Genomic DNA, 11,641 nt, shown 5'->3' on the forward strand with positions numbered 1-11,641 from the left:
TTGTCTTGGGTGGCTGCAAGATGAATAGACCTCCACACTCACCAGGCACAATCTTAAAAGTTTATGTAGAGGCCATAGCTAGGTTCAGTCACTTATTCAGTCCAGATGGTCTCAACACCACTTTACTCTCTCAAGCCTGCATCCTTGAAATGGTTGCTAGCATGGGAATCCTAGGCAGAAGGTACATTTCAATGACAGTGGAGGGGGTGAGGAGCCTCCAGTTGCCTGTGTCCAGCTCATGGGTCAATTGGCAGTCACATCCTCACAATGACCTCCAACACCTATACGATTCCACTTAGATCACATTCTGGAAAGGCCAAAAACTGGACATAAATCACACCAATAGTTTCCGAGTGGTTGTCAGAGGCTGGGGGAGAGGATAGAATTGTCTATAATAAAGGCATAATGGAAACTTATTAGGCTGGAGGAAATATTCTGTCTTGAATGTGGTTTTAATTACAAGACTGTTTGTGTTTATCAAAACTCACCAAATTATACACATCAAAATGGTGATAATTTACTATAGGAAACCTATGGCACAATAAACCTGATTTTAAAAAACCAACAGTTTGCAACTCATTATTTGATGATTTTTAACCATGTTTTTAATTTGAAATACTTCTTGTTGTCTTTTCTGCTTCTTCCTGAATGAAACTCCTTTCATGATTTTCAATTATACTCTTTTGTTCAATAAACTCTATCTTCTTTTCTGATCCTTGTTTTCTCTAGGGTTTAATAATATCTCTTCTTTCTTCATAAATTCTCTCCTTCCCTTTCTTCCATGATAACTCACCATGCTGATTCTCCTCCTGTGTCTTCATTAGCACTTCTGGTTGCTCAATTACAAATTTTTTTTTTTAATTTTATTTATTTATTTTTTCCCCCAAAGCCCCAGTAGATAGTTGTACATCATAGCTGCAGATCCTTCTAGTTGTATGTGGGACGCGGCCTCAGCATGGCTGGAGAAGCAGTGCGTTGGTGCACGGGATCGGAACCCAGGCCACCAGCAGCAGAGCGCACACCCAACTGCTAAGCCACGGGCCAGCCCACAAATTATTTTTAAGTACTTCCATTTCTTAAATTGTTAATTAAGTTTCATACATTAGTAAATAAATACTATGTATTTGATATATGTCAATTGGGTTAGTTTTTTTTTTTTTACGTGAACATCTTTTATTACAAAAATTGGAATACTACGTCAAGACATAAAGACCCTCTCCATCGCCTGCTCGCCCATCGGCTGGTCCCAGTTCCCCACCCGCAGGAAGCCACTGCTGTCATGTTAACGTGTGCCCTTCTGGGTCTTTTTCTGCGCAGTTTTCTAAGCAGATGTATGGGGGTTTTGGTGGTAAATTCTATGGGCCTATGGCTGTTATACTTTTTTTTTTTTTAATTGAGGTTTTAACGGTTTTTAACGTTGTGAAATTTTGGGTTGTGCATTTTTGTTTGTCCATCACCATATATATGACTCCCTTCACCTCTTGTGCCCACCCCCCACCCCCACTGCCCCTGGTAACCACAGTACAGTTTTCTCTGTTCATGTGTTGGTTTATATTCCACATATGAGTGAGATCATACAGTGTTTGTCTTTCTCTTTCTGGCTTATTTCACTTAACATAATATGTTCCAGGCCCATCCATGTTGTTGCAAATGGGACGATTTTGTCTTTCTTTATGGCTGAGTAGTATTCCATTGTATATATATACCACATTTTCTTTATCTAATCATCAGTTGAGGGACACTTAGGTTGCTTCCACTTCTTGGCTATGTTGAATAATGCTGCAATGAACATAGGGGTGCATAAGCCTCTTTGGATTGTTGATTTCAGGTTCGTTGGATAGATTCCCAGCAATGGGATGGCTGGGTCATAGGGCATCTCTATTTTTAAGTCTTTGAGGATTCTCCATACCGTTTTCCATAGAGGCTGCACCAGTTTGCGTTTCCACCAGCTGTGTATGAGGGTTCCTGTTTTTCCACATCCTCTCCAACATTTATTCTTTTTTGTCTTGGTGATTATAGCCATTCTAACGGGCGTGAGGTGGTATCTTAGTGTTGTTTTGATTTGCATTTCCCTGATGATTAGTGATGTTGAACATCTTTTCATGTGCCTATTGGCCATCTGTATATCTTCTTTGGAGAAGTGTCTGTTCATTTCCTCTGCCCATTTTTATGCGATCTTTATAAGTCATGTTTTTAAGTAGTATCTTGCATGATGTAACAGATCTTTCTTTAGATGCAGAAGTACTCTACCTGCTCTGATGATTGGAAGATTGGATTTGCTAGAATATACACACACACAGTTATTTATACACACGTGTGTGTGCAAGTGTACCTATATGTACATATGTATTTATAATCTTCTGATTGACTAAAATAAAATGGAACTAGACAGGAAAATTAGGTAGCTAGGTATTAATTCCTTCTGTTGAAGACTGTGCTCAATTCTTCCACTTCCTAACAGTTTGTCCATGGGAAAGATATTTAATAGCTTAAAGTCTTACTTTCCTTATCTGTAAAATGTGTAAAATAATGTCAACCTCAAAGACTGAGGTAGAGGATTAATTGACAATTTAAATGGAAAATTATAACATGGTACTCAACGCATTATGAGTTCCCTATGCAAATAGACTCTCCATGCATGTGGGCACCCAATGTGATTTATTTCACCTGGTTTTACTTGTGTATTTAGATCTGGAAAATCTACAATTTCATCCCTTGGTAGGATCAAGAATCACAGACAATAATTGCAAAATGCCAACAAAATCCTGAAATAATAAAAAAGAAGTTAGATTTTTTTATCCATTGTTGTATTTGCTCAGGGTATACTAATTCTTTAAACATTGTACAATGGATTTAGTTAGTTTCTACTTCTCATTAATTTCACTCAAGAATAGAGGTGGATTGAAGGTTAAGCTCACCCAGACAAAGGCAGGGTCACACATACACACATGCACACACACACACAGGCAAAGTAAAGAATAACAATTGGGTTGTGGGCTGTGCACCCTTTTGGAATAAGCTAAAAATGCAGAGAGAGAGGCAATTTAAATAGTAAATTAAAAACAACATTTCATTTTTTTTTACTTTGTCAAAAGACTTTCAAGTAACATAGAGATCAGGAAGTGCTTTCTGATGCAAGCCCCCCATAAAGTTTGATTCCATATATCTGCATGTGATTATATTTTATTTTCTATTGAGACTGGAGTTTCTGCCTTTAGAGGATTGACTCCACAATTAAAACCTATAATCTATTCCCCACAGTTACCCAATCCTCTTTAAAGAAAACAAAATAAAACTGCCGCAACATGTATTTACTCAAAGGTCTCTCAAATTTTTACAAACAGGTCATTCAAATTTTGCTGCATTTTATTTCATCTAAAAAATGAACACTTTCTTCTTTTCATTTTTAAGCTCCAACTGAGAACCCCTAATAAAAAAGAAAATACTAGACTACACAAGACACAAGGAAGGAAGACATAAGGATGTGGTGCTGTTATTCACTGCGGTGGACAGGTACTGTGTCTGCTACCACATGACACTAATTTTATAGTGTACTTGGTAATGAAAACGATCGTTTGCTTCACTTTTAAAACACTGCAAAGTCATTCTTAAGGATATGATAGATGTCAAAATATTGTTTATTTGAAATTTTCACTATTTTTACTGCTTGGGGTACACAAGAGCAATTTCTGGGAGGCGATGCCTAAATTTTGGAGTTGAAGAATAGACAGAGTGGTCTTTTTTGTTTTTGTTTTTTTGTGAGGAAGATCAGCCCTGAGCTAACATCTGTCAATCCTCCTCTAATTTTTTTTTTTTTTCTGCTGAGGAAGACTGGCCCTGGGCTAACATCCACGCCCATCTTCCTCTACTTTATATGGGACGCCACCACAGCATGGCTTAACAAGTGGTGCGTCGGTGTGCACCCAGGATCCCAACCAGCGAACCCCAGGCCTCCGCAGTGGAGCACACGCACTTAACCGCTTGCGCCACCGGGCAGGCCCCCAGAGTGTTCTTGAGAATAAAAAAAAATGTATGAGTTAAACTCACACACTTGTTCAGAGAATGGGATAGATATTTCTATCCAAAATTGCATTTTGGATGTGGGCTGGTAGAGAAATAATAGAACAACGTATGTTGCATTCGCAGAAGCTGAAGGGAAATATGTGGTCTTAGAGCACAGATTGAGAGGCCTACAATCCAGATTCAGTAGAAAGAGTTGCTTAATAAATTCCAGTGCTTACCCATTTGCCCCCTAGTTTCCCTCTTACTTCAGTCACTCTATTTACTATGCTATACTATCATAGGTGTTTTCCTTTTTTCCGTGTGTAAATAACCTCTTTATCATTTCTATTGTTTCCTGTAAGCTTTGCAGAGGGAAATATTTGCACCAAATGCAAGTATAAGCAAACTATATTTGTAATAAATGACCAGAAAAAAATTACCTTTGCTGACTGAGTTCGTCCTGTTGGGATTAGCAGACACCCTGGAGCTACAGATTATCCTCTTTTAATCTTTTTGTGATTTACACACTCACAGTTTTGGGGAATGTTGGGATGATCCTCCTAATCAGGATTGAGTCTCGGCTTCACACACCCATGTATTTCCTCCTCGTTAACCTGTCCTTTGTGGACGTTTGTTATTCATCCACCATCACCCTGAAGATGCTGGTAGACTTATTGTCAGAGAAGAAAACCATCTCCCTTGCTGGCTGCTTCCTGCAGATGTATTTCTTCATCACCTTGGCCACGACTGAGTGCATCCTCTTTGGGTTAATGGCCTATGACCGCTGTGTGGCCATATGTAACCCTCTGCTTTACTCCTTGGTCATGTCCGGGACAGTCTGCCTTCAAATGGCAGCAGGGGCTTTTGCAGCAGGATTGTTGAACTCCATGGTTAGCACCAGTTATGTAAGCGGCTTGCCATTCTGCAGCTCCAATGTCATCCACCACTTCTTCTGTGACAGCCCTCCGCTTTTTAAGCTCTCATGCTCTGACACACGCCTGAATGAAAGTGTCATTTCCACTTTTGCTGGTGTGAATATGGTCGGGGCTCTGCTGGTCATCCTCACCTCCTACTCCTACATTCTCTTCTCCATCTTTCGGATGCATTCAGAGGAGGGGAGACGCAAAGCATTCTCCACATGTGCCTCTCACCTGACAGCTGTAATTCTGTTCTATTCCACCTCCATCTACACTTATCTGAGACCCAGTTCCAGCTACTCCCTGAACCAGGACAAAGTGGCTTCTGTGTTCTACACAGTGGTGATCCCCATGTTGAATCCTCTGATCTATAGCCTCAGGAATAAGGAAGTAAATAAGGCTTTATGGATTGTAATTACCAGGAAAAGGATCCCTTCATTTCTGTGATTGTTTGGTTAATTTTCCAAACTAAATAGAGTAGTTAATGAACTTTCAAAAAATGGTTCAAGTCTACAGTTTTTTATTAGAATGGTTTTTTTGTTCTTTTCTGATTAATCATGTTCTGTAATACTCAAGTATATGTATCCAATTAGGTATAAGGTAAATTACCAAACCTATATAAGACAATAGAACTTTAATCATTCTATACTTTCACTGGGTCCTCAGAAATAGGGCTTATTTGTAATGAAATCTTAGTTAGGGAACAAAAGAGATTAAGTGTTTAGAGACAAAAGTCGCAATATCACATGAAACCAGCATATAGAATATTGGTAACTGTCCATTTATTTTTTTCTCATGCATTCTTTTTCACCATTTATGATTTGTAAGAGATTATTATGTATTACAGACGTCAAAAGTGCTTTAAATTTAAAATAGATTTCCATTTTAATTTATTAAATTACCTGCTGGGGAGATATTTAAATCAAATTTCAGGACTATAGTTTTAATTGCAACTGTAAACCTCCCACCTTTTATTTCCCTTATCCCTCCCGTACACATACTTTCCCAAAGGATAAGTGTGAGATTGTGCAACTCATGCAATCAAGAATACTGCTGTCTGCTTAGCATGTACCAATAGCAACAGTTCTCCTTCTATTCCCTTCCCTTCTCCTTAAAAAGTTCCAATTCTTCTCTCACTTTCTCTCTTCCAGACCGACACACACATGCAAAGCAGCCTGCACACACATTCATCTGCTGCAGAGAGTTTAATCAGTGCTTTTTTCCAAAAGAGATAGATTAATGTTCAATGGATTAATCCAACATACATAATTTACAATAGGTTCTTGGATTTCCTGCATATAGAAATCTTCTATAGATTGTCAATAAAAATCTATTAAAATTAATCTTGACATTAAAGCTAAGCATTATTAATATGGAGGTAGACAAGGAGTTGGCTTAGTAGAACTCTGGAGGAAACTGAGTGGAGGCCAGGGCTTTCTAAGAAGATAGCCACACTTATAGCTTTTGGAGGGAAATTCCCCATGGCCCTTCTCTTACCCTTGCTGCTGAGGGTGCGCCTGGTAGAAGTTGTGATGTTCAAGTCGTCTGAGATGTGGCATAACTGACCTCATGGCCTGTCAAAAAGAGGTCATCCAGCTTGACCATCCAATGCTTTTAATGGTTTACATAGGTGACTGTTGCCAGATGAAAGTTCATGAAGGCATTGGTTGTATGTGCACCTGTGGGCCCTGCTCTCATCCCCCCAGGTCCACAGTGGTTACTTGACCCTAGAGGCTCTGAGGTAGAATGAGCAGGCTGTTCTCAGACATGGTTCATTCTTTCACTGAGTGGCTCGCCTACCTTCTTCTTCACCAACTGGAGGCTCTTTGGCTGGATTCTTTCTGCTTTCCCTGTCTCATGTATTTAATGGAATCGTATATAGGACCAAGATATTTCACAAGTAAATAATAATATTATGTTCTTTCAATTAAATGCTTTAATTTCCAGTAAAACTTAGGAATACAAACAATGTTTAGGAGATGAAATCTATTTATTCTGAGATTGGGTTTTTTGGATATATCACATTTTTAAGCCATATTCTCTGCTCTCTAATTCAGCTCTCCTACATCTAATTAATCTAATTTATAAAGTCTACAAATATGTCCAACTTTGATGGAAATAGCGTTTCTTTTTAATTCATTGAATATATGCTTGTTATGTAAATTTTGATTATTTATTTAACCTGTCATTATTTGTAAATATATTTTTAAATTATCATATTGTATTGCTTATTATTCAATGAATTTATGTGAAAAATGTTTCAAATATATTTTTTAATTTCTTTAATTCAAATGAAAGTTAAATTGCAGAAGCATTGAGACTTCTAATTATTCTATGGAGTGTGATTTTTATCATTCTCTTCTTTCTTTAGAATCTGACAATATTTATTAAATCCTCCTCTATGAATGTAATATTGTTTTTGCCTCTTTGCTATACTATCTATATTGCTTTCTGTTTTTCTAATTTTACCAGTCTTTTATTTCACTCGAATGTTTAGTGTTATCATATCCCCCAAATATACACATATCAACCAATGTTTTGCCTTATTCAGGCTTTTTGAGTAATTTATTTATTAAAATTAGTGAGGGAAGTTTGAAATGTAAGTCTTTAGGTTGTGTTTTAGTCACTATCTTCATTAGTGTTTAGATGAGGTCAACTAGAGAATAGCTTACCAAAACCTGTGAATGTCACAAAGGTGGAAAATAAGCAAACAATTTGGAAGGAGTGAAAGAATCAGTATTCAAGAATCCTAATAAAAATAAAAATTAAAAATAAGCAACCAAAACAAGAAAAAGTTGATGTTACTAATAGATGGAGTCCTGCATTTAGGCAGAAGAAAATGTGTACAGTTTTATATTAATATAGAAAAATAATTTTGGATTTAATTTGTTAAACTAACATGGACAATGTAACTTTCATGAATCTATTAAAAATGAGAAGTCCTACATCTTGTAAACAGTAATTAGATACAGGCTAGTGCCAAGATTAAGTAAAGTGATAATCCCATTTAACTCCCACTGGTCAAATAAAATCAAAGATAGTGTATTAACTCATAGTCAGCACATTTCAAAGGACAGAGATAAACTATATTATGTCAAGAAGGTAATATTTAAATGGCTGGGTGGATGGGCAACAAATCAAATATAAAATAGTTGAATTGATGTGAGAATATATAATCTGTAGAAGAGGAATGTACAAAGAAATTTATTGAAAATATATAGCTGTAGTAAAATATATAGCTTTATTGAAACAAATAGCTTTATTGAAAATATATAGAAGACATGTCACATAGAATGTGTGGCATCAGAAAGTAGAAATGTGGTCATTTGTTGCTAAACTTAGATATAATTTACTACTTTGGCTCGGAAATTGGCATGTACTATTTTTAAGATTTTCTTTAAATTTTGTGATTATAATCCTGCTGTGAAAATGTTGTGTATATCCAGGTACCATCCCTAAGTTTCTGAAGAGTCCTTATGTTATTTCAGACACTTAACAAAAATTATCACCCCCAGATTTGTTACTAAAGAAGGAGATGATGAATATTGACCAAGGAATTTCGAGGTTTTGTAAACAGGAGATCCACTCGGTGAAGATCTATGTCCAAAAAATCTGAGTTTCCAAATTGGGCTCCAAACCCTCAACCTCCTGAAACTGTATGATCATTTTAACTTTGTGTTGTAAAACAAATAAAATAAACGAAATATAATTTATTAGCTCAGTTTGTGTGGAGGGTGTGTCAGATTCATTTATATACTGGTAAGTGAAACAGAAAGATAAAAAAATTTACGGACATAGAGGATATGTAAATAGGTTTATTTAACTTGAAAACAGAATAAGCAGCATAAAAATGTGAAATAAAGGTTGAGATTTCATTTTACAAATCCTAAAATTCTCATGCCTAAATCATGTGTTACAGAAGAAGACTGTGTGTCAGAATCATCTCAAATGCTAGACTTGGTGAGAGTCAGTCAAAAGGAACAAACAACATACATAAAGAGCAAAGGATATATATATATATGATTGTAATACACAGCTTTATCCTAGAAAGTAATGCTAAATAGAGACAATTAACATGGGCTCATAAAATGATGTCAACAGAGATCAGAAGCAAAGAGACAACAAAGTTCTATTTTTAAATGGGCCATTGCCAGTACTTTTTTTCCAAAATGTAAACAAAATTGCAAAATGCACTGTTTTCTTATTTCTTAATTTTGATTTTTGCCTTTAAAAATGCAGGTATTACATTTTTCCCCTGAGGCTAAGTCTGTATAACTTCCTAGAAACTATATGAAGTAGCTTTTTACTATTGACCTGTTCAGATGAACATAACGTAATTGATATGACAAAAAACACATGGGATTTTAAAGACGCTGACATTCTACTGAGAACCTTAATACTAAAGTCTGAGTCACTGAGAGTAGACTCTGTCCAAGAGGTTGTTTCCAGTATACAAATCACATCTCACTAACATCTTGTGATCTATCTCTCCCTCAATTTCACTTTCTCTTTTCAAAAGTACAGGCTGTGATTCCATTCTCTTCATACATCGTCCATTTCTTTATAGCATGACTCAGCCCACTCTTTGCCTGGATTCAAATTAATTTCTGATGTTGCATTGATGGATTTGTAGAGTAAGGAAAAAAATACCAGTACCAGTAACAATTCGCATAATTCTACTTACTTTGAGAGTTGTAATTTGCTAAAATGTTTTAAAAGAAACTGTGCCTTAATTAGTATCCAACTACATTGAGCTTAATTATGCACTAAACAATGTAAACACCATTATAGCTAAGTAATCTCAAACAAGAAGAGCAAAATTGGAGGCATCGCACTTCCTGATTTCAAACTATATTACAGTGGCACAGTAATCAAAATAGTATGGCATTGGTTTGCAAACAGATACATAAATCAAGAGAAAAGAATAAAGAGCCCAGAATTAAACCCACTCATATATGGTCAACCAATTTTCAACAAAGGCATGAAAAATACACAATGGGGAAAATCTTTTCAATAAATGGTGTTGGGAAAACTGGATATCCACAGGCAAAAGAATGAAATTGGACCTCTATCTTATATCATACACAAAAATTCAACTCAAATTAAAAATTAGTAGCTTGACAACAATGATGACTGAAAACCAGCAGCCTTGCAGACACTGGATTGTGTGGACTGGGTTTGGAGCTCCTACGGATGTTCCACCCTCAGAGCAATCGTTAATACATTCTACAAAATGTAAGGATAATACAGGCTTTTATATTGTATCATAATTCAACAAAAATACTGTAATAGCAATGAAAGGTCCTATCTACATGGATATTAAAAATTTACGAAAATAGCATGCCCAAAAGGAGAATATAAACTGTATACAGGATACTATAACATACAAAAGAGCTCTACATGCTGAAAGTGATGTAGTTGCTGAAAAAGTCATTAAAGAAGTTCGTGCCCTGTTAATATTAACGAAGACATAGTTAAAGTAAATTACTTAAGATTTTGCCTTAAATAATTAAAAAGTATGAAGAAGAAACTATGTGAAGAGCAGCACAAATGAATTATAAATAAAAAAAAACAAAGAAATGGATGAAATTTCTTAAGATTATACATTTTCTGTTATTCCATGCACTCAGAGTGTGTCGAGGCAACTTGATTCTATTGGAGACTTCGAAATGTTTCAAGAGGAGTTGATGCACCAGATAAACAGTACAAGAAGGGATTAGGCAGATGGACTAAAACATATATGCTCAAAAACTATCCAACTCACATTTTCTGCTCCAGCCTCCTCATACCACTTCCCTGTTACTATTCTGTGGTAACTGCTCTCAATGAAAATGTAATTGTCATTGTCACTGGTGCCACCTCAATGTTCAGAAGAGAGTAGGATGACCCTGACACTTCAGGGTTCAGATGACAACAGTTTCACAAGTTACTTCATATATACAGCTAATGTCAGCATCTAATTATATGCTTGTTTTCACTGAGGCTATGCATTGGAGAGACATGTGATAGCTAGATTTCTAACAACAAATTGCAGAAATACAAAAGAAACCCACCTAATCAAGATAGTGGGATAAAATGCAAGCATAATAGGGTGTCTCATAGCACCCACAGAAGCTGCAAGACACTGAATCCAGTATCTGTATCCAGGAAACAATTTGAAACAAGGACTCTTATTCCTTATGTCATTTCTGCTAACGATTGCACATCTGCTTAGTTCTCCTCTATGTCCCTGAAGTCTGAGTTCTACCCTTCCTCCAATCAATATAAAGGGAGGTATGGCCAACAATTCCCAAGTTTAAAAAAATTTATAACTACAAACAGGAGAATGACTTTCACTTGATTCTTATTCAGACAGTGGCAGGAAATGGTTCTGGTTGAACCTTTTGTTAGAACATCCACTGATGAACCAATTAACTGTGGCCAAGTGTGTGCATTCTTGTGGTATATAATGATCATATGAAATGTAAGGGATGAGACTGAGGAAAGTTCTTAGATAATTTATGCAGATGGGAGTAAAAAAGCAACGGATCTGTACTACTTAGGTTAAACTAAGATGAAGAATAGGAACCTTCTATGATTCTAAGATCTGAGGGCTATAAAGAAGAATAATCTAGGACAGGATCCCAGATTTAGTGTGAGGCTCAACTCTACACAACTATTCAGGGACAAATGACTTTGACATTTTCCACTGGTGTCTTCAATGGTTGCTGTGATAATTCACT

General features: G+C 36.3%; 2 protein-coding genes across 2 annotated transcripts in view; both read left to right on the forward strand.

Annotated features, from left to right (window-relative positions):
• LOC101407136 (olfactory receptor 5AP2) overlaps positions 1–11,641 on the forward strand; it is a 508,331-nt gene that overhangs the window by 344,779 nt on the left and 151,911 nt on the right. The window lies entirely within an intron of this gene.
• On the forward strand, positions 4,424–5,366 carry LOC101387620 (olfactory receptor 5F1-like). Its single transcript, XM_004443789.2, is given in 2 exon segments — positions 4,424–4,515; positions 4,517–5,366. Coding segments are annotated over 2 exon segments (942 nt in total).

This window comes from Ceratotherium simum, chromosome 34 (assembly GCF_057802395.1).
Source record: "Ceratotherium simum simum isolate JZ-2026a chromosome 34, ASM5780239v1, whole genome shotgun sequence".
Taxonomy (NCBI): domain Eukaryota; kingdom Metazoa; phylum Chordata; class Mammalia; order Perissodactyla; family Rhinocerotidae; genus Ceratotherium; species Ceratotherium simum.